At 54.9% G+C, this 23718-nt stretch overlaps 1 protein-coding gene and 1 long non-coding RNA gene across 5 annotated transcripts in view; one reads left to right on the top strand and one right to left on the bottom strand.

The window, feature by feature from the left end:
* PPFIA1 (PTPRF interacting protein alpha 1) overlaps positions 1–23718 on the bottom strand; it is a 90623-nt gene that overhangs the window by 41097 nt on the left and 25808 nt on the right. For 3 of the 4 annotated variants that reach the window (XM_042957595.1, XM_042957593.1, XM_042957594.1), the window contains exons 3-10: positions 7931–8032; positions 7477–7641; positions 7017–7091; positions 6564–6665; positions 6135–6356; positions 4443–4589; positions 2728–2862; positions 1042–1125 (exon numbers count right to left, since the gene is read on the bottom strand). In XM_042957595.1, coding sequence (XP_042813529.1) covers positions 1042–1125; positions 2728–2862; positions 4443–4589; positions 6135–6356; positions 6564–6665; positions 7017–7091; positions 7477–7641; positions 7931–8032 — 1032 coding nt within the window. Of the gene's footprint in view, positions 1–1041; positions 1126–1414; positions 1490–2727; positions 2863–4442; positions 4590–6134; positions 6357–6563; positions 6666–7016; positions 7092–7476; positions 7642–7930; positions 8033–23718 lie in introns of all 4 variants that reach the window. The other variant, XM_042957596.1, reaches the window with a different exon arrangement.
* On the top strand, positions 17257–19252 carry LOC122230984. Its single transcript, XR_006208052.1, has 3 exons — positions 17257–17311; positions 17949–18106; positions 18990–19252. It is a non-coding gene; the product is annotated as an uncharacterized LOC122230984 (long non-coding RNA).

Below are 23718 nucleotides of genomic sequence, written 5' to 3'. Positions count from 1 at the left end.
TCTTGGCCCAAGAGGCTAGCGTCTGCCTGTGCGCGTGTGTGTGTGATGGGAGGCCGGGGTCGGCCGACACGCGATCTCGTGCTAGCGTCAGGACCTTCACTCCCCGGAAACTCACGTTTGATGCTCTGCGACCTAGGGCCAAGCACATGAGTTTCCGGTGAAAACAAAACCTGACGGCCTCGGATGGACGTGCCAAGGCAGGGTGGCCGCTGCCTGGTCTGTCTCCTGGGTGTTTCTTTTTTTTTTAATTTTTTTTTTCAACGTTTTATTTTCTATTTTTGAGACAGAGAGAGACAGAGCATGAACGTGGGAGGGGCAGAGAGAGAGGGAGACACAGAATCTGAAGCAGGCTCCAGGCTCCGAGCTGTCAGCACAGAGCCCGACGCGGGGCTCGAACTCACGGACCGCGAGATCATGACCTGAGCTGAAGTCGGCCGCTTTAACTGACTGAGCCACCCAGGCGCCCCTCCTGGGTGTTTCATGTGGCCCTTCGACCAGCCCCTCCAGGGTAAAGTCTCAGGGGATTCAACGGACACAGGCCTCCTTCTCATCAAGTCTCAATTACGGTTTACCTCTTCTTAGGAACACCTACCCCGACCTACGCCTTTACGTCTCGATAGTCATTCAGGATGTGGGGACCAAGGTCAGGCCCATGACCTGATTTCAGGACCTCGATGTCACGTCCTCAGCAAGCAGACTACTCCTCTAGGACGGGCCTCACCCCAGGCCAGCGCCTCTGGCTTGGCCGAGGGGCACCCGCAAGGTCCCGCGTGCACCGCGAGTGGCTGCCGATGAGCCGTGCAGGTGCCTCCACCCCGGGCGGCACTGCCTACGGGGCCCGCGCGTCCAGAGAACATCGTCCACACGCTAGGAGCGCTCACCAGCGTCCAACTCGCGCCAGAGGCCACTGCACCCCTGACGGGATCGAGAGGGGGGCCTGGCGTCCACGTGCGAGGCACCGCTCCCCACCCCCACCGCCCCAGCCTGCGCCTCAATCCTCAGCCACCGCCAGGCGTGCGGCCGTTCCGCTCAGACACGTACCCGCTGCAGTTCTTGGTTCTTTTCCTCCAGCTGGGCCTCCATCTGGCGCAGCCTTTCCTCGATGTTGCCATGCCTCTCCTCGGCCTGTGGGCGACAGCGGGGTCACAAGAGCCGGCCGTCCCGCACCACGCGCCGTGCCGACGCGCGACACGCCGTGAGCGGCCTTCCGCCTGCTCACACGCCCTACCGGCCTCACGCGTGCCAGTGGGAAGCGGTGGGCCTCCGAGCTGGTGACCGGGGCTCGGCAACGTGCTCGTCCCCACCCCGGGCCCCGGATCCGTGGACGGTGCCTCCTCCCCCGGCAGACGCCCGTGGTCCCTGAGCACGGACAGCAGGAAGCAGCAAGCGGGACAGAGCAACGCACACGTGCTACCTTCCTAAGCTGGGAAGCGAGTTCCGACAGTTTAGCTTCCTCAGCAGCAGAGTGTCCAGAAGATAAAGGGTCGGACTGCAAGGCCGACCGGGGACAGGAGAGAGGACAGGGGAGAAAAGAAACGGAGATTTTACACGCAGATCACAAAGGACAGGAGAGGCTCTGTTGGAGCTGTCGGTCTGTGGGCGCCCGGTACCACCTGCCCGACCCGACGTCAGCCATGAGGGTCAGCATCCCGTGCCTACGCCTTCCCAGTGGGGCCCTCACTGCACGGGAGCCGGTGAGACAGAAGCATGGACAGGTTCCCCGCGTTAGGCTCCCTCGGCCGAGGACCCGGAAGGCTGGACCGTCTGCCGGGTCATGTGCTCTCTCGGCCCGTGTGGATCACTCGATCCCGGCACCGACCACGTCACGTCTGGAAACCGCCTCTTCAACCGCTGGCTTCCCCCCGTGGGTGGTGAGGGCTGTGAGAGCTGGGAGGGCAGGGACTGTGTCTGGCACAGGCCTCGTCTGTATTTGTTGAACCAGTGAATGAATTACTTCAAAATTTACTTATTACAGGGATGCCTGGGTGGCTCTGTCAGTTGGGCGTCTGACCTTTGGTTTCGGCTCAGGTCATGATCTCACAGTTTGTGAGTTCGAGCCCCATGTCGGGCTTTGTGCCGACAGCATGGACCCTGCTTGGGATTTTCTCTCCCTCTGGCCCTCTCTCTCTCTCTCTCTCTCTCTCTCTCTCTGCCCGTCCCCTGCTCGAGCACGTGCACACGTTCCCTCTCTTACTCAAAATAAATGGACATCAAAAGAATTTTTTAATAAAAAAATCTGTTACAGATTTATTTTGATTATTTTTAAAACAGAAGAGGATGTTCCTATTTCTGAGAAAAATTGTATCCTTTTTAAAAATTATTTATTTTTTTCAGTAAGCTCCACACCCAACAGGAGGCTCAAACTCACAACCCTGAGGTCAAGAGTCCCACGCTCCGCCGACTGAGCCAGCCGGGCACCCCTGTCCCTCTCTCATCCGAGGCTGCTCTCTTGAGCTTTGAGTCGCTGACTTAACCCTGAGAAGCAGCGAGTCTTAGATCGAGCCAACCGGAAACAGCACACAGCTGACAGAACCGGAGGCAACGGAAACGGGGAGGATGCCTGGCATCTGAAAAGCGTTCCGATCTCAAAGTAGCACGGAAAACAAATCCGAGCTGTTTCGTGGACTCGGGCGCGCCGACGCGAACAGTGACAGGCGAGGTACACGAACGGGCCACCGCGAACATCGCCATCCCGCCACCGGACCCAGCGGGAAGGGCGGGCCCCACCTTGGAGAGGGCGGCCACCCTCTGGGCCAGCTCGGCTTCCACCTCGGGCAGCGTCTCGGCCTTCCTCAGCGTCTGCTGCAGCTTCTGCTCTGCCAACTCCAGGCGCTCCTGCAACTGGCGGTTCTTATCCTCCGTCTAGGAAATGAAAGCGAAGCGTCAAAAGGTAGCGAGTCTTCTAGCCGTTTCTACCTGTGCTAAAGTGACACAAAATCTAAACGCAGACATCTACTAAATCAGTTCCGACAGAAGCCAACCGTTTCGGGAGCCGCTTCGGAGTAAACCTTTCCTTTCTGCAAGGAGGCTCCCACTCCCTGGGGCCCGATTTCACGGCGCAAAACACCTCTCGCCAAAGTACTTGCTTTTCTTCAGCGTCTTCAAAGAAGTCTTTCAAAAGACAAAGTTCCCACACGTTAAAGAAAACCCATCTTCTGTAGAAGCTTGCTCGTTCTTCCCAAGTTAAGGAAAGAAGGGTTCGGTCCTAAGCCTTCTTAAAAATAACCAGACTTGTCGTCCGAGGGCTCGCTCCTTAGGGCAGACTGCCGTGGGCACGTCGGCCAGCACAGAGCCTCCGAGAATATGCCTCATGCCAGTCGAGTTATTTTTGCAAGTGTGTGATTATTCTAGAAAAACCCTCTCACTCTTGAAAAAAAATCAATGGGGAAAATTTAGACAAGGGATTTTTTTTTAAGTAATTTTAAAAATCACGTAGAAGTCGAGGTTCCTGTGAGGTTAACACTCGTTTATACACAGCCTCCTTTGTCTGTGTGCATATAGCTCTGTGTGTACAGAAAGACCACATATCCCGCTTTAAAACCCTGAGAAAATAAATCACATGCTGTACGTAGTATTTCGTGATCTGCCTTTTACAGTCATTATTTGGAACAACTTACATGCTTTTTTTTTTTTTTTTAATGTTTATTTATGGAGAGACGGAGCATGAGCAGGGGTGGGGCAGAGAGAGGAAGACACAGAATGCGAAGCAGGCTCCAGGCTCCGAGCTGTCAGCACAGAATCTGACGTGGGGCTCGAACTCACGAACCGCGAGATCATGACCTGAGCCGAAGTCAGATGCTCAACCGACGGAGCCAGCCGGTGCCGCTGGAACATCTTGCGGGCTCTTAAACTGTGCTCCTCGATACGATTTTTAGTTGCTTCCTAGTACCTGACTCTTATTATTCTTTTGTGTCTAATGACATACTTCTAAACACACCAAACTCGCTATGTTTCCAAGAAGCTGGGTTTGGGTCTCCTGTTTAACGCCAGATGACCCGTGACGACCAAGAAAGAGACGTGCGGCCTCTCAAAATTCAGGAGACTCGCGTCCTCACGCCAGACTATGTTTCTGCACCTGCCCTTTCCCCACCCCCCCACCCCCCCCCATCCCAGGTACTAACAAAAGCGGTCGGTCAGCTGCCTGCATGTTCCTGGCCACTCCCTGCTCCTTTGGAAACAGCGCTAACAGGCAACAGATTAACATGCAGTTAAAACAAGGCAGAAGGAAGAATCACGCAGTGCAGCTCCATAACGCGGTTACATAAAATCCCGAATAATTAAAACCTGTAAGTTGAAGTAACCCACGCTTTTGAACACAATGTTCCAAGATCCCAGAAACTTTGCATTGAGACTTGACTTCCAACATGAATGTCACAGGAGAAAGGTATTTAACTGCACTTGTGATTAATAAAAGTTGGATGAACTTCAGCAAAATTAGCTACCTGTCGATGCATAGAGTCTTTATTGGCAATCTCATTTTCAAGTTTATCGTTGAGGTCGTGCACAGAGGTGGCTTCACGCTGTGCCGCGAGGTAGCGCTTCTCAAGGGTGGTGATCCTCTCCTCCATGTCCTCCTTCTGGGCCACGGCCTACAGCAGGTATTTCAGAGGGAAAACAGGGAAATGACTAGTGCAGGACATGTTAACACACTCCAGACACAGAAACTGGGCTAAATCCTGATCTTCCAATCAAACAGAAAACCGGCACCCTCGGGGCACCGGGGTGGCTCAGCCGGTGATTTCGGCTCAGGTCACGATCTCGAGGTTTGTGAGGTTGAGCCGCGTGTCAGGCTCTGCGCCCACAGGGCAGAGCCTGCTTGGGATTCTGGCCGCTCAGTCCCCGGGGCTTATTTTTTCCGATGTGTTTCACGAGAAACGTATAATAAAATCTCCTGGAAGTCACAACGTCTGTTGCCTCCTGACACGAGTGAGCTTTCCACAGAACAGATGACTGGCCTCCGGAAACACACGCTGGGAGACACAACCATCATTTTCCCGGGGAAAAGATGGATGAAATCTCATCCAGTTGCCAAAGTTAAAGCAGAAGTGTTAACAAACTGAAACAAAATGCAAACTTTTATATAATTGGAAGTAACCCTGTGAAGCCTAATCCTGTAACAATATTGTATCACACGGTATCTAACACTGAAAATGGAACCAGAACTTTCTGCCCTGCCTTTCCTGTCCCCTACCCTGAAGATTCCTCTTTCAGCCCTCTTTGTTTACTAAGGAATTTATGTCAGCAGTCTCAACATGAAAAGTGATGAGTCTTAAGAAATGAATTTCTAAATTGTCTGCATCTTAAACTCTGCTGAAGAGCCGCCTCCTCCCCCCCCCCCCCCCGCCAAAGAATAATTTCACTCAACAGGTTACATAATTTCTGCAAATATTTTTGCTTTAAATTCCTACACGACCTCACCCACACTAAGCTACTAGACAGAGTGCACCTGTACATCCAGGCTCGAGGCTCTGAGAGGGTCTTCCTGAGGTGGCCGTGCTGGGCTGGGGGCGGGGGCGGGGGACTGTCCACAAAGGGCAGCTCACAGGGACAGGAGGAGGGGCAGCGAGACCATCCTGCCCTTACTAGTTTCCGTGACAACGATCAGGTTCCCATAAATGACCACGCGTGCAGAAGCGGCCGCACTCCCCCACGATCTTGCCCCACGGCCGGCGGGCCGCACCCTCGCTCGCTCTGACCGCCACGACCAGCGGCACGTAACCCCCGCGAGCAGGTCAGAGCAGCAGGGGCGGCCAGTGACGGCCCCCCGGCAGAGCCGCCCGCATACGCTCGCGGCCCCGTAAGCGACCCGGCAGCACCGTGGCGGTGTGGACGTGCCGAGGGTGTTACCGGAACGGACCGCGAGCACCGCCCGCAGTCCGCACCCGAGGGCGCTTCGCCGCCCGCCCGCCCGCCCGCCCGCCCGCCGGCCTCTCCCGGGGAGGGGAGGGTCCGCCGCGCAGGCAGACGGGGAGGCGGCCCGCCCCGGGCCCGGAGCACCGTTCCCTTCTGCTGCTGCTTCCACAAAACCCCCGAAGTTCAAAGCCCGCGGGGGAGGAAGGACACACCGGGCACCGACCGAACCGACACCCCACGTTCGGCTCGACGACGGCGTGGCCACCTCTACTGCCACTCACTTCGCGGACGTCTCGCTGCAGCTTGGTGTTCACTTCTTCGGACTTGATGAGGTCCTTGCGTGCCGTGTCCAGGTCCTCCTCCAGCTCGGCCACGTGAGCGGAGAGGGCGGCCAGGCGCTCCTTCATCTGGCTCTGCTCCTTTGACTGCTTATCTAGGATTTCCTGGAGCTCGATTACCTTGGCGAGGTCTTCCTCGTGGCTTAAAGAACCGTCAGAAGCTCTCTGGTGGGGGAAAAATCCTTAAATAGCCTTGTCTGGCGAGCTAAGAAACAGGGCACTTCCGGGAAATGGGTCAAGTCCCACGATCTGTGCCGGCTGTCGCGGGCGCCACGCGCCTTGCCGGCAGCTCTGCAGACGGTCCTGCACGCGCCCCCACGTCTGCGGGCAGAGGAACCGGGGGAGAGACAGAGAGAAGGCCTGAGGACTTGCCTTTCCATTCGTGCTCGGCATATTTTCTTGTTCGTGGTTTAGGTCATGCACTCCATCTGTTAGGGTTTTTTTCTGATTATTCTGTTCTTTAAGAATCATTAGCTAAAACCAAAGAATTGAATACGAGGGTGAGGAAGTAAGTAAAGATAGAGAATCTCCTCTCGGAAAGACACAACTGTAAATTGTGAGCACAGTTCGGGGGAAACGGGCGGTGATGTCCCGCAGCCAGAGTAAAACGAGTGACTGAATCGGCACGTATTCTCGGCTGCACGGTGGCAGGTAAGAGACCGCGCAGCTGGGCGCGGAGAGCAAGGCGTGCCGGCCCTCGCTCGCCAGTCAGAAAGTGAGCGACAGGTGACGGTCCCCACCGCGAGTCTCACGCGTTTTTTTAAAGACCAGGGATAAAAAGGAAACCCCCTCAAATCGACTCCCGCGATGACGTCCGGAGCTTACCTCTTTGTGCGTGGCCCCTAATTCTTCTTCTAACAAACTACACCTTTCAAGTGCTACTCGTAACCGCTCTCTCACCTGGAAACAAAGGGACTGAGTTTGTACGTGTAGGTGTTTCATTTCTCCTTACTGTACCGTTACCCGAAGGTCCCCTTGACCTCAAATCACATGACAGAGTGCTGGTGAGGTCTTTCGCGGACGCCAACGTTCACACGCTTGCTCGTCAACAGCTTTCAATTTCACATTGGAGCGAAATCTTCCCCGAAATCAATCACATTACGCGACTCGTAACAGCAAATCGAGACCCACGTTTCCGCCAGCCGCTACTTTTTAACCACACAGACCCGTCCTCTTACAAGAGTTCGAGGAGCTTAAAAGGAAACTCCAGTCCCACAAACACGCGACGTGTGCCTCACGGCACCCAGCAGGCGCGCGAATCGAGAGCCGCCGTGGCCGGAGGCACCTTTTCATCCAGAGCTTTGTGGTGCTCGAACAAGGACTTCAGGGCCTTGAGCACCTCCACCTCGCTGGACACGCCGGCCGGGGACTGCGCCTGCCGCTTCACCACCGTCATCCGGAGCGACCTCTCGTGCCTGGACACGAGGCACTCCAGGTGCTCCAGCAGCAGCTGGTGGGAGAAACAGCACTTTCAGTCTGGGGCCCCCATGGAGCCAAATGTGAAACCGAGTCTGAACCCCTTCAATTCGGTCCCCGGTTAGGGAGCCCCCCCCCCCCAGGGAGCCCCCCCCCCCCGCCCCCGCCCCCGCACGTGTTAAAATAGCCTTAATTCTCCTCCCGGATCAAACAAGGTGTGAGAACGCTGAACTCGTGGCTCCCGGCCAGCTCCAGGGGGACATGTGGACAAGGGGAGTGGACGGGGTCCTGTGTGGAAAGACACTGGCGGTGCGCCTACTGACCCTGGTGTTGTTCCTCTCTGCCTTCAGTTCCGCGATCTCCTCCTCTCTCTCCAGGAGCTGCTCCCTGCAGACGTTGAGCTCCTTAGTAAGCGCCGCAAACTCCTGGGGGCAGGGAGGGAGACAGGGGGTCTTTAGCCAGAGCGCACCAGACCTCCGCGGCCCACCCTAGTCCACTCGCCCACCACCCTCAAGTAGCATCACACACACCAGTCCCCTCCTCACCACCCACAGGAGTCCCGGGGATTTTCAGAGGCACCGACACTCAAGGGGACAGAGACATTTTCAGGTGCCTGGCAGGTCTAGGACTCAGGAACTCTGCTGACTCGGGAACAACAGGCCGAGAAGGCTGCTGCCCATCCCCAGCCTCTGGCCTCGTCTGGGAAGCAGGCTTGCGGAGCGGAGCGGAGCGGCAGCGGGGAAAGGCTGACGGTAACCCAAAAGCTGCTGTCGTAGCCTGACGACCGGCCCAATCAAAGTCAACCATACGAAACGGACTTTTCAAAAATGCTGGCAGGCCTCTTGACGAGAGGGAGAGTTTAAGACCGGTTTCCTTAGACAAACAGGAAACTTTCTGGATGAAGCGTCGCTGAGGAGAGTGACGCCAGGGCCCGCCACCCCGCGTGGGGTTTCTCTCCCAGCAATACCGAGCGCCCGCCCGGGACACGGCGTAGAGGTGGGCTCGAAGGAGGTGGACGCACACTCTCCGGTCGGTCGAGCGCAGAGCCCGGTGCAGGTCTCAGTCTGTGAACCATGACATCGTGACCTGAGCCCAAACCAAGAGTCAGACGCTTAACCCCCTGAGCCACCCAGGCGCCCCAGAGCTTTTGTCTCTGAAGGACAAACGAGGAGATAAAGATTCACTTAACAGCCTGACATGCAAATTCAGAAAGTGGTTGATTTCGGCAATTCTAGAAAATCAACGTACAAACAGGTGACATACTTCAAGTTCCTTCATAAATTAACCCTTTCCAAGTCAACGGGAACTTGACCACAGAACTGACCACGTTCCTTGCAATCTGACTTGACGAGGTAAACCCCCAGAAGCCTATCTGATCCTTGACCTGGAGCTGTGCAGGCCCATTTCTATGTGGGGATTTTTTTCCCAATAAATACATTGGAAACTATTCTGGAGATGTGTGACATTTGGAAAGACTGGCAGATGAGCTGAGCAGCCTAGAGATATCAAAAATATTAAGTAAAACGTAGGCCACGAATGCATGAAATCTAGGCAGATACTAGGCTATTGTAGCGTTTACTACCCGAAAACATACACAAACCTACTCTAACAAGGTAAAGCTTATCAAAATTTGCACACGTAAACAGACCAGACCGTACCTACATGGTGCCATTTGCAGTCAAGAGAAAGGCAAACAAATGCGGAGACGCAGGATTAAGTCCTAACCGCATAAAATGAGCCGTAGCAGACGCTGTCCTCTGGCGGAAGTGCGCACCACCTCCTGTTGCCATTGAGGTCACCTCAAGTGTCGCACGAACCTGCTAATCAGCTCCCTTCTCCGGTAAATCACGCACCACAGGAAAAGTGATTTCTCAGCGTTCCTCGTAATTTTCACCGTGTTAAGGGCAATACCATGAACCCTGAATTACACCCTGGGACCCGTCTGAAGTGTCCCCAGGGACGCTGGACGTGCTCCCGCGATGCAGAGAAGAGGCATGGCGTGACAAGAAAAGGCTGAATGGCCTGACCTGTACTGAGGCCCGCAGCAGCAGCAGCAGCGGCCGGCCGGCCAGCGTGAGGACCATGGGGACACAAAGAAAAGGAAATTCTCGAAGCTCTCGCTGCAGCCACCCCAGCATATGCAAAAACCTGGGGCTTTTTGTGAGACACCTTTTCGTCTCGTGTTGAAGATGTGGCATCTCTGTGGACGTAGGACTGCGGTGAGACGGGCACACCTGCGGACTCGACTCAAACTGCAAGACAAGTGAAGTCCTGACATCACAACGTAAGGCAGAAGGAAGCGAAGGATCGAAAACTGGAACATTTGAATGCAGGCACAGGATTTCAATGCAGGCGTGGTGATTTGAGAAAGGAGTTTGGCTTTAAAAATGGTCAAGGCGATAGAAAAAGCAGCTTCCACCACGAAGAGGAAGGACGCGGTTTCCCAGACGCCCCAGAGAAGATTGCGGAGAAGCAGGAACTACCGTCCTCCGCGTGTCACCCACTCCAAGACAAAACGTGAAAAACACAAGCAAATCGCTTGAGGAGACCACGGCTGCCTGCACAGCTTTTTCATGCAGAAGGAGGTGCCCTGTCGGGGGGAAAATGCCACAAAGGACATTTATTCACGAGAAAGCAAGTGAGCACCAAGAAGCTGGGTAGGAAGGGGTGAAGCAGCTACCGTCTGAGCGGACACAGGCGGGGGTGTGATCAGGGCGGCTGGCCCTGTGTAGGAAGCTCACCCCGGGGCCCTGAAGGCAACAAGTCCCAGTGGCCAGTGGTCTGGCTGCACAAGCAGAGCCCTTTCCCTGGACCAGTTCCATCCCGGCTCTGTCCCTCAACTCAGGAAGGACGCTGAAAGCAAGGGACTGTCCTCTCAAGTTCTTCTGACATTGGACAATGTCCTGGCCACCCAGAACCCCACGGGTCACCACCAAACGTGTCTGGGCGGCTCACTCGCTCCGGAGCGCAGCGGGTCTAAGTCAGCCTGCGGACCAGGGGCCACGAGGACCTGTGAGGCTCACGACACAGGCACTTTACAAGGAGGACGGTCAATGCTACCGAAGAGAACCGCCATAGGGGGAACACTTTGAAAGCGAGGAAGATGCCAAGGGACGTTACAAACAACTCCGTGAAACCGTCAAGCCCAACACAATGAAGAAAATCCCTGCTGGAGAGGACCGTCCAAATGACACGCGTGATTTCACAGGACGTACGACACAGCCGATCGGGGAAATCGTGAATGGGACTGTGGAGACGGCAGAAAGGGCTGGAGGATGAAGGGATTCAAGATGCGGATCCCGAAGAGGGTCAAGAGCTCAGGGAAAAGCCCAGAGGAGGTCACAGAAGACGGCGGCGCGGAGAGGAGAGCTGGTGAAGCAGCTGGAGGCCGAGGAAGGCGGCAGGGCTGGAGAGCACGCTGCCGCGAGGAGCGCCCCGGCAGAGGCTCGGCTCCTTTCACCACACGGACCTTGCCGAGGCCTGGGTGCGGGGACTACAGCCAACGTCTGCGGAGACGTGGACAGGGAAACGGGAAGGCACGGAGGGAGACAGAAACGCACTTCCGGAAAGCTGCATCGAGGGTGCCCGCCTCCCCCCGCTCCCGCCCCCCGGGCCCCGAGACCCAAGACGGCTCCACCCAGAGGGTCCCCCCCGCCCCAAGCAGGTCCGCACACGAGGACCTCCGGGACGACCCGCCCCCGCTTCCCGGACAGCAAATCCTCACCACGGCGCCCAGCGAATCACCTCGCCTGCCAGGCGCGTGTCTGTGTGTGAAAATCGAGTGAGCGCACGGCGAGGCCACGCGAGACGCGTGCGTGTGGCCACCACCGAGGCATTCATCCGGAAGAACGTCGTGTGCGAGACTTGTGTGCGGTTGGACAGCCTGTCCTCACACGCACGGGCATAAGGGGAGTGAGATCTGACCTAAAATGAGTAATGTGTTGTCTCATAACTTGGCTTTCAAAGAACGACATTACCTTGCAGCGTGCCTCTCTCGGTCCCTGCAGAGGATGCCTCCCAGCCTACTATCTCCGGCGGTTTTGTTAAGGTAACAACGTGTCCAGCGCTGTACTGTGAATCCGGCTGTAAAAGTATCGGCTAGGCCGAGACGAAGCATCGAAGCAACCAACCTACTGATTACACCAGGCCCAGGCCGCCATGAAGCATTCACCCTGGTACGTCTCGCTGTGAGTGCATGAATTGCTACGCCTGCAAATAAACGTGAACCTTTCGCGTTCTTCTCATTTCTGACGCCTACTGCTAGCAACACACGTAACCACAGCTCTTTCTATCACGGAAGACACAGCGCCGACACGGGTTCTGACAGACGATTCATCCTGTAATCCGATAATAAGCTTAGGTATCAAAACAGCACGGCGCTGTGAATCTGCTTTCCCTGTCACTTAAAACTTTTTTTCTAGCTTATTTTAAGAATACAGTATAATGAACTACTGGGACCACATCAAAGTAAAAAGCTTCTGCACAGCGAAGGAAACAATCAGCAAAACTAAAAGGCAACCGACAGAACGGGAGAAGATATTTGCAAACGACACATCAGATAAAGGGTTAGTATCCAAAATCTATAAAGAACTTATCAAACTCAACACCCAAAAAATAATACAGAGAAGAAATGGGCAAAAGACATGAATAGACACTTCTCCAAAGAAGACCTCCAGACGGCCGACCGACACATGAAAAAATGCTCAATATCACTCATCATCAGGGAAATACAAATCAAAACCACACTGAGACACCACCTCACACCGGTCAGAATGGCTCACATGAGCAATTCAGGCAACGACAGATGTTGGCGAGGATGCGGAGAGAGAGGGTCTCTTTTGCCTTGTTGGTGGGAACGCAAGCTGGTGCAGCCACGCTGGAAAACAGTAGGGAGGCTCCTCCAAAAACTAAAAATAGAACTACCCTACGACCCAGCAATCGCACTACGAGGCATTTATCCGTGGGATACAGGTGGGCTGTTTCGAAGGGGCACATGCACCCCAATGTTTATAGCAGCACTATCGACAATAGCCAAAGGATGGAAAGAGCCCAAATGGCCATCGACGGATGAATGGATCAAGAAGATGTGGGATATACATACAGTGGAGTATTACTCGGCAATCAAAAAGAATGAAATCTTGCCGTTTGCAACTACATGGATGGAACCGGAGGGTATTATGCTAAGTGAAAATAGTCAGAGAAAGATAAATATGATATGACTTCACTCATATGAGGAATTTAAGAGAAAAAACAGATGAACATAAGGGAAGGGAAGCAAAAATCATATAAAAACAGGGAGGGGACAAAACAAAAGAGACTCTTAAATACGGAGAACAAACGGTTACTGGAGGGGTTGTGGGAGGGGAGATGGGCTAAATGGGGGAGGGACATTAAGGAATCTACTCCTGAAATTGTTTCACTATATGCTAATTTGGATATAAACTTTAAAAAATAAAAAATACAAAAATAACAAGAATACAGTATATAATACATACAACATACAATATAAGTAGCGATGGACTATTTGTGTTACTAGTAAGGTTTCTGGACAACAGGAGGGTATTAGTAGTTAAGTTTTGGGGAATCAAAAGTTATACATGGATTTTCGGCTGTGGGCAGGGCAGCACCCCGAAACCCAAGTTGTTCAAGGAACAGCTGTACTCATCCATGAGGAATAACAAAGCAAGCAGTACTGTTGTAATCAACAACAGAAAAGAGTAAAATAGAAAAAGGTTTTCTTTTTTAATTTTTTAATGTTTTTATTTATTTTTGAGAGACAGAGTGCAAGTGGGGGAGGGGCAGAGAGAGGGGAAGACACAGAATCCGAAGCCGGCTCCAGGCTCCGAGCCGTCAGCACAGAGCCCGACGCGGGGCTTGAACCCACGAAGCGTGAGATCATGATCTGAGCCAAAGTCAGATGCCTAACTGACTCAGTCACCCAGGCGCCCCAGAAATATTTTTTCTTGACTGTGGTTATTTCAGGGGGAGCACACCAAAGGGGATGGGGAGGCAGGTAATTTACAGAAACTGTGAGTGTTTTCATGGGTGTATCATAAGCTAATGGTCATTTTACCTAATTCACCTTGTAAATCAGAGTGTCGTCTTCTAGAGTCCACAGCTATGGGTGATCAGCTTTCACCTTCCCAGCATGAGAAGGCCCTACAGACCCGCTCCCCCAGGAAACCTGGGGAGAATTATACCTAACAACAACGATTCAGCCTCCAAAGCCATCCAAAGCACACAACAAATGAAGAAACACCAATTTTTTTTTTAAGTCTATCATGATTCACTAAGGAAGGGGAGTCTGTAATATCTGAACCCAAACTGACCCCCCCCACCTCCCACTTCCTCCCAGCTCAGGGAGGTGGACATTCCACTGCAGAGGCTACAGCCAAGAGCATGGGAATCCCGTGCCTCCCAGCTACCCGTCTGCTACAGAGGCCACATCCTGGGCACGAGTGGCGGGAAGGCCGGGGCACCCTGGTTCTGCCCAACCCCGCTCAGGTAAAGGAGGCCGGAACCCTGGCTGGAAGGGGCAGGCTGAGGCGGCCGGGCCGCAGTCATCTTCACCCTCGCTCTCTGCCAAGACGGTGATGGACCCCAGGCTGCTGCCCACCCTCCACCAAGTAAGTGCTCAGCCCCTAGAGCAGGGGTGTCCCCGGACAAGCTTGCCACTGTCCCCAGCCCTGGTTCAGAGGTGTTGCCGAGGGAGAGGAAAGGCAGGAAAAGAGAGGACTCCTAACCTCCTTCCAAAGGAAGGGACGTCACAGGCAAAGTTTAAAGCCAGAGGAGGCCGTACTGAAAGGCAACTGGGCAGAGACTCAGCCCAGACTGCAGGGTGGCCCTTGTGCAGGAGAGAGGAGATTAAGGCAACCAGAGGAACCCTCCCAGGGCCAGGACAGTATCAAACACTGACTCAGGTACAATTCCCAGGAAGGAAGCAGAATCTGCCTGGTTTAGTTTGCAGAGGCATTTCTAGCCCAGAGCATCATTGACAACAACAGAGCAGATGGCTGGCGGTGAGCGCAACTCACAGCTGAGGGTGGTCAGGGAACCAGCGGGAGAGCACCCCCACCTCACTGCAATCATCTGGCTCTTCAACAAACTGCTTACGATGTTCGATTCATTTCCTAGATATTTCAGGGCAATTCACCCCACACGCGCGCGCGCGCGCACACACACACACACACACACACACACACACACACACACACACACACACACGCAGTGCTCTTTGGACACAAGGTTGCTCCTGCTAAAGAATACAGACAACCCTTTACTTCAGTATTTCAAGGCATACCTGCAAACACAAAAAAATTACAGTGAAACGAAATGAGAACAATCCAAACGTGTCTTCAAACCTGACAAAGTCTGTTGGGTGCTGAGCTGTCTTCAGAGGCCCAGAAGGCAGCACTGAGAAACGGGCCCCGCGGTCAGGAAGCCAGGATCTCCCATCAAGGTCTCGCAGAGATTCCGTCCACGGGAACCCGAGGGAATCAGACCAAACCCCTCGCTTTCCATCTGCTCTGGGAAATAACTTTAGCTGACCGCCAGGTCATCCAATGCCTAATGTTGAGAGAGTTGCATCTAATCTTCAAGACCTCGTATCAGAAAATACTATTCCTGTTGCAGGTGAAGGAGAACCAGACTCAACGCGGCGTCAGCGAGACGCGTGGTCACTCACATGGCAGGCAAGCGCAAGGGGCAGCTGGCTGCAGGCCTGCCTGGTTCAGGGCCTCGGGTTTTTATCTTCATATTTTGTCCCGTTGCGCAGGAATCTGGGTCAATTCACTAATTCTGTCTCTAATCGTGTCCGGTCCAAGTTCATCGTTCCAGCCACCACCGTCTTCATTCACTAGATTTCGGACTGTTTTCTGTCCTGCCCTCCTTCTCCAGTATCATTTCTGTTTGCTTTAGAATTTCTTGTTTCCTCAGGGATGTTATCTTCTTAAACATCTCAAACACACTTATTTTGGCAGTTTTACTAGACTACCCGTGCGTTTTGGAAGAAGTAAATGCATCGTTCTGTAAGGTGCCGACTCTGGAGGCTGTGGGATCTGGCTTCCGGCTCAGCCCACGTAGGTTATACCGCTGGCACTTCCCTCCCTGCCTAGCGTCCAGCCACTGCCCCTCCGGGCCTCCCAAGGCCTCAGGCCAGAACTAGGCTTCCACGGTGACAGAGTTCCCGCTGCCTGGCTCCTTACAGATGGTGCAGACCCTGTGAGAGAGTCACCGGACGCTGTGGCACAGCCCAGGCCCTGCTCCCTATCCTCCCAAGGCCCACAACTTCCCACAAAGCCCCAGTGTACTGGGGACAGTGACCTTAGCGTGGGGAAGCCTCATCTAAAAGCAGCTCCAAAGAGCGAGTCTGATTTCAGTTCTAATTCCACCGGACACCTTGGTCCCTGTGACCCCGGGCCACAGGAGCCAGGCTTCCTACTGGCCCTGCATGCTCGGTGCCTGGGGCACAGCAGGCGGGGGAATCTGGCCAACTCCAGCCTACCGCGCTGGGTTTCTATTCGGTTTCTGTACTGAGGGGTATTTTTCTCTTCTGGGGGTGTGGCTGTTTGGTTTGGTTTGTCTGTTTCTCTACTTACATTTCACTCTCCCACTGCCGTTGGGAGTGAGGTCTGTCGAAGCACGTTTGTGCTGCCATCCCGACTGGAAGTCACGATTCGTTCGAGCGACGGCCGCACGGCAGACCGGCGGGCCCGGCCCCTCCGCAGGGCGCAGAGCACACAGACAGACCAACAGGAGGCCCAGCGCGGTCCGCGCCCCGAGTGACAAAGGCCCGGGCTCTGGGGGGGGGGGGGGCAGCACGGACGTCGCGTGTGGTGGGAGGCGGGCGCGCTGACCCGGAGGTCCGCCGACGGAGAGGGCACGGCGGGTGAACCGTGAGCCGTGTGGCAGGAGAGCCTCGTCATGAGAGCAAAGCGGCGTCTGGTAGTGGGGAGGGCGTCAGGGGCTCGGTGGGCTGGGGCTCGGGCAGCGTGTGGGAAGCGGTAAGGGAGGCTGGGCGGGCAGGGGCCAGACCGCAGGCCCACGCGCACCCCAGTACGGAGCCCGGATCTCATCCCGAAGGCTCCGGGAGTCGTCCATCTACAGACTCTGAGGGCCCTCCCGAGGGAGCAGGCCAACCGTTCCAAGTCCCAGGCAGTGCTCAGACACAAAGGGTTCGCTGAGTCAACAAAAGCCCCCGGGGGGAAGTGCAGAAGCGGGGCTGGGGGAAGAGACGAGTGACACAGCAGCTCCCAGGCCACGGCAACCCCCCGGGAAAGAGGAGCGTCTGAATCAAGACCAGGGTTAGAGAGCTGCCGCAGCCCGAGAGAGAATTCTAAGACGGAACACAGCATCCCACGTGCCACTTGCTGTGCCCTTCATCAGTCTTAAAGGGTCCCCTGGAAGGAGGGGGAGGCCAGAAGCGAGGAGGCCGGTCAGGCGCCGCGGTAACGCGCAGGCCCAGGGCACGGGAGAGGCAGGCGGGTTCCCAACAGGCTTTACGGTAGTGCCTGCTGACAGATGGGCGAGAGAGAAAGGCCCAGGACGACTCCAGCAAGTGAAGGCCAGAGTCCCCATTTCCTGAGCGGGGCGGGGCTCTGGAAGGGAGATCTAACAGCCCGCGTGGGCGTGCCCCATTTGGGACGTTACAGCGGGCAGCACGGAGCAGAGTTGAGGCCCCCAGCTGGAGTTCGGTGTCGGTGCAGGTAGGAGAGCACCCTCGTTCCAGGCCAATCACAAGGCACTGAGTGTGGGTAAGAAGAGAGGTGAGGTCCCAGCCCTGTGCCCATCTAACACCGGACGGTGGGAAAACGAGGGATGGACTGGGAGTGGTCGGCAGGCAGGAGGGAACCAGGGAGGGGCCGTCTCAGGAGTCAACGGCTCTCCGCATGTGTGACCCTGGCAGAGGGGTCAGCTGACTGACTGCCTAGAGGAGGTCAGTGGGGGGCCTCCAGCACAGCAGTCCTGGAGCAGGGGGGCAGGCCTGCCTGCACAGAGGGCACCAGGGACAGGAGGAGAGGCAACAAAGCCATGAGCCGGGGTGGGGGTGGGGAGGTGGGGACAGAACTAGGTGGTGGCTACGCAAGTCACAGGCTCAAGAAAGGCCTTGGGGGGTGACCCAGATGCCTGCTGGTGGGGAGAAGCCAGGGGAGAGGGGGCTGACAGAGCGGCCACTCCGCGCAGCTGAGAGCAGATCACAGGGGTGGTGCAGTAGCAGACGGCCTTCCCTGGGAGCACGCGGCCCCCTGCGCTGGAACGGCAGCTGAACACGGGGGCGCGGACACGGACGGCCTGGCAGTTGTGTGGTGGGATTTATGGAAGTCCTCTTCTGCCGTCTCCCAGTGTCACTGCAAGTGACATGCAGACAGACTTGCATAAGGCGTGAGGACGGGCAAGGAGCACTGGGGAGAAGGAGGGCTGCCTGGAGGAGAGGGCCCCCGCGGCCACCAGTCATGAAGGCGGATGCGGGAACACACTCGACCGGCGCAGCCTCCTGCCAGGTAAGGACGGTGAAGTGAAGGCAGGGACGGGGCTGGGCGGCAGGGCAGGCTGTGGTGAAAACAGACCACAGGACTGCAGGCAGGTGAGGAAGAAAGCAGAGACGGGGGGGGACAAAGGACCAGAACACCAACACCCTGGCAGGGTCACAGGACCACAGGTCCAGGAGGGCTGGATATCAGCGTTTTATTTTTAAACGTCTTACCGTCTATTCCCAACAAAGCTCACTGGCTTTAAATGAAATACCTGGTCAAAAGACAACAAGCAGACTCCAGAAGCTTGGGGGGCGTGAGAACAGGGCTCCAAATTCCCAATATGCTCCAGCTAGGAGGCGCTGGTCACCGCACAGCCTCCCGATCACTCCTGCGCCCCCAGCTAGGAGGAGGCGGACACCCCACAGCCTCCCTGATCTTGGCGACAGGCCCCTGGCAACGGATGGGACCCGGCCTAGCCCCACCTGCACTCAGCTATGAGCCCCTTGCCTCCACACCCCCACTGGCACACTCTTCCTGTGACACTCCTTCATCACCAAAGTCCAAAGTCCCATTACGTTTTTCATAAAGTCCCAAACTGTCTTGGTTCATCTATTAACAGAATATATTTACTTCCCATCGTTTTGGTTAAATGAGTTTCTTACAACAAATTCAACAGCCACATCGTTCCACGATACACCACTTTGGCCACAGCAGAAAACAAATTTAAAAAACTTGACAACTACTTTTACTCCTTAAAGAAAAACCTTTCTCTTCGGACAAAAGAATTCAAGTGAAAAGAATCGAAGCAAATTTAAACTTAGGAGTTTAGATAAACATTCGACAGGAAATTCCAGAGCTTAAGATTCCAAAAAACACGTTCACATGTGCACTGTTTGTGTTATTATTGCAGAGAAAAACTGGTATCGCTCAAACAGCCCCAAATATGAGCAGTAAATGACCTACGCAGTGACCACCAAGAAATCCACGGGTCAGCAGCCACACTTTCTCCTCTTCAGAAAGAATGTTTGTTTAAAAAACACTGCACACCAAGCATCCGACTAGCAGTGACATTCTATTTACTGCAACCGAAGTTTGAAGCATTTTTTGCAACTGAATAGATATAATACTCACTGGAATATTCCCATTTTATTTATTTTTTTTTAATTTTTTTTTTTTAACATTTATTTATTTTTGAAACAGAGAGAGACAGAGCATGAACAGGGGAGGGGCAGAGGGAGAGGGAGACACAGAATCCGAAACAGGCTCCAGGCTCTGAGCTGTCAGCACAGAGCCCGACGCGGGGCTCAAACTCACGGACCGCGAGATCATGACCTGAGCCGAAGTCGGCCGCCCAACCGACCAAGCCACCCAGGCGCCCCTGAATATTCCCATTTTAAATAGAAACCTGAGCAAAGCAGATGCGTGTCTCTTCGGACATTCCCAGAACCGAGAACGAAAAAAGCAACACTAACCCATTAGCATCAGTTCAAGAACTTGGTTTCACACGGTGCTTGTGCACGTTGGTGTTTATCATTTTAGGACAAGAGGCCCAGATCTGGGTAACAGGTTCAGATCATACAAACCAGACACTATTCATAAAAATCCACAATCAGGCCACTTTTAAACGAAGTCCCATGGCTCGGATGAGACACTCAACTCCCAAAGTGACGAACACAGTCGTCCCCGCGGCTCCAGGAGGACGACTCTGGGTGGAAAAGCACGGGTGACGCCTCGCGCCCACCCCCAGGTCCGAGCCCTCCCTTGTCCTGCGCCCTCCCCCTGGTCGCCCGAGTGACATTACCACAGCTCTTGGTTTTGACCATGTCCATCACTGGCCCCAATTTCTTTCTTAATGACTTTTCGCTGTTCTGCTAACCTGCTGACACAGAGCAAAGCCTCACAGAAGGCACAGAACCCGTGTGTTCTCGGTGCAGAGACACAGAGCACAACAGAAACAGGCTGTAATTTTCAGCAAACGGAAAGGAACACCTGAAAACCTGACATGCTGAACCGGCTTGGATTATTTTCTGTCCATAGAAGCTATTTGCCTCCGCTTGAGGTTTAAAAGCATGTCAAATCTGGAATAAAAAGAAAACGGGAAGTTTATACGCTAAAACTAATCAGCAAATCTTAGGCTCTAAACCCCCACTGTCTTGATGAAAAGTAGCTTCGGCTATCCATCTATGGGTATGAGAAGTTTCTGGATAACCATCTATGTGGTAACCTACTGATGGGAGAGAAGACAGACCAGGGGACACTGAGGAAGCAAACAGCAAACTTTCGCCTCCGTAGCACGTGACCCGTGGACGCACCGGACATTTAGAGCCATGTAAATGCAACAGCACTCGACTTTCAGTCCCCGATCACTATTTGCAGGCATCAGAGCAAAATTCATGAGCAGTTAAAAAATCCCAATACATACAATGTATTTTTCCTTGTCGGTTTAAGCAACAGATACTGAAAAAACGTATGCTCGTTCTTAGTACTTAGAAATGAAATAATCAAGACCGTGTAACCTGAATCCAAACAGGCCTGGTACAGAACAGTATTTCGATGTGACCTCAATTTGGTTAAACGCAAACATACACGTGTATTTTTCACATGTACATAAGATAAAATATAGATGGACACCCACCAAACTGCTAATGAAGGTCACCCACTGTGAGTGGGAAAGGGGGCTGGAAAACAAGACTTTCAATCTACATTCTTGTTTAATTTCAATTTTAAGTATGTATTTGCTCTGGATTAAAAAAAAAAAAAAAAGACCAATCTCCCTTCTCTTTTCTTCTCTCTAAACAAAACGGGACACGAGCAGAATGTGCAGGGCCCACGTGGACACAGTTTCCCCGAAGTCCCCGATTCCTTTTCTTGCTCTCTCACCAGCCCCCACGCTTTGGCTTCGGCCCCCACCACTGCACTCACTGCAAGAGCTCTGGCGGGCACCCCAGTGGTGCCCTCGGCAGGGCCGACCCAGGGCCGCCTAGCATTCTCCCCACACCTGCCCGATCGGGAGCCTCCTCCCTCCTCCCTCCCCCCTCCTCCGCCCTCCTGCCTCGCCCCATCTCCATGCTTTCTGCTCACCCCGTACCTGCTGGTGCTCCCGTGGCTGCGTCCTCGGTCCCCAGCCCGCCCTGCACACCATGCCTGCCTGACCACGGTCCAAGGCTGCCCCCTCCCACTCGGGGCAACTGTCCACCTACCCACGATGCATCTCCACTCCAGGTTTTCTAGGAGACCCAAGCCATCTTCTCCAAACCGAGCTCATCGGCGGCGTCCTCCACACTCCAGGGTCCACCCGAATCTCCGCCCTGGGGCGGCACGGGACCGTATCCCTCCAGCGTCCGAGCCAGACAGCTGGACGCCGCCTCGCGGCCTCCTTCTCCCTCCACGTGAACTGACCGCTGGGGGCTGCCGACTCTACTGCACACCAGTGTCTTCTGGAACGTCTCTGCTGCCTCCCCCTCTGCCCCGGCTACCACGTCTCCCCGGTCTGGAGGGGTGGTGCCAGGAGTCAGCTCTGCAAGACCCCTCTCCCGCCCCCACCGCTCTCTCCGGCCACCTCGCTTACTGCTTTGCGCCTCGTGCACAACGCGTGGTCCCAACCGACCCACAGTTCCCCGAACAAAACTGCGCTGCTCCTTCCCGCACGGTTGTCCTCTCTGCCTCAGACCCTCAGACCCGTGATCAGCCAGCGTTCCCCTGACCGGCTCCTCCTGCCGCCAGAGGCCGTTTCCAAGCCGGGCAAAGCACACATCTGCCCCGGAGGTTTCTAGGTGGCTTCTCGGCCTCCCCTCTGGAACCAACATTTGGGGGGAGCGGGGCGTGGGGGAGACCGGAATACGTATTTTGGTTCTTTTCGCACCGTACGCCTCCCTCCAGTGCTCACAGCCCATCAGCCAGGAAGCTGGGCCTTGGTTCGGGCTGCACACGCCTCTGGCACACGTCAACTCTGAGCCGCACAGACGAGTGTCCGCCATCAGGGCGCCACCAGGCACCGGAGCGTGTATCTTGAAAAGCTTCCTCGGGTAATTCGCCATCCTTCCGTGTGGGGCAACAAGTCAACTTCTCCACCTCGGTCACGCATCTACAAACGTGGGCAGCAGCACGCTGCCTCAGACCACAGGTGACACAACCGAACGAGGACACTGTCAACGCATCGCCACCTGTCCAGCAGCCCCCTCCCCAGGCAACCCCCACTCCCACTGGAAGCCAGCAGAAGCAGGGGTGCCGACAGGGTTTGGGGTTCGGATTCAACCTGCCATATTGCTAAAATGAAGTCAGACACCTTCACACGTTAAGTCGGTTCCTAACGGCACCCCACGCACCAGACGTAAGAGCACACCCCGCTCAGGGGCGACGCCCCGGGCTCCGCAGCTCCCGTCCACCCGCACCTTTATCTTCCGCACAAACTTCCTCGTGGAACAGCCTACGTTCTCCACCTCTGCCTCCTGCACGTCATACACCCAAGTTCTTGGAGCCCATCCCCCCTTCTCCTCACGGGTCCCCAACTGCTCTCAAGGATCAGCGAGGCTGAGCAGCGCTCGGAACCCACAGATCCCGGGCCCTCGCCTCTCTCCCGTACCGGGTCCCCTGCCTGGGATCCACAGTCACCAGCATCAGGCGCCCAGGCCCAGTCTGGTCTTCCGGAACTAGTCTCTGCTAAAGACTGAGGCACCAATGCCACCAACGTCATCTTGAACTGGTTCTGTCCAAAAACCGAACGTGATTTTCATTTGGAGGAGAAAAACAAAATAAACACCACCTTAGTGTTTCCTTAAATCTGCGGACGGACCAGGTTGAAAACGCACCATGCCAAATGTTTACAGCAGCTCCATCCAGAATTGCCAAAACCTGGAAGCAACCAAGACACCTCCGGCAGGTGGATGGACGACCAAGCGGGGGCCACCCAGACGATGGAGTATTATCCGGTGCCGAAAAGAGGTGAGCTCTCGAGCCACAAAAAGGCACGGAAGAACCGAAAATGAATTTAAGTGGAAGAAGGCAATCTGAGAAGGTCACACACTGCAGGGTCCAACTCGAAGACATTCTGGAAAAGGCGGAACCACGGACACGGTAAAGAGATCAGGGGTTGCCAGGGGTTAGAAGGGAAGGAAGGATGAACAGAGCACCGAGTCTCAGGGCAGCGACTACTCTGTAGGCCACCGTAACAGTCGGTGTCCATTTGTCTACACCCACAGGACGTGCGCCACCAACAGGAACCCCAATGTCAAGCATGGACTCTGGGTGATGACGACGGTCAGTGTCGATTCGCAGACTGTCACAGATGTGCCACCCTGGTGGGGACGTGGACGGTGGGGGAGGCTGTGCGTGGTGGGGGCAGCAGGAGGCACGAGGGCAATCTCTGTATCTCCCCCTCAATTTTGCGCTGACCCTAAAACTGCTTTAGAAAGCATAAGATCTATTAAGAAAGTAATAACCTGTGCCAATTTTCTACCTCGGGCTTAGCGATCAGCGTCACTAATCCCAAACCACCTTCACTGAGGGCTGAACCCAAAGATCTCGCCACAGGACGCGGTCGGTTTACCGGCTACGGTGACCCCGACAGGTGGCGTTCGCACACACAGCCCCGGCCTGCCCACGATGAGAGCGAATCGTTTCTGACAACCTGCCGAGCTTTG

Source organism: Panthera tigris, chromosome D1, assembly GCF_018350195.1.
Source record: "Panthera tigris isolate Pti1 chromosome D1, P.tigris_Pti1_mat1.1, whole genome shotgun sequence".
Classification (NCBI taxonomy): Eukaryota; Metazoa; Chordata; class Mammalia; order Carnivora; family Felidae; genus Panthera; species Panthera tigris.
The sequence above is the reverse complement of the archived record's forward strand: the minus strand, read 5'-3'. Positions and strand labels throughout refer to the sequence as shown.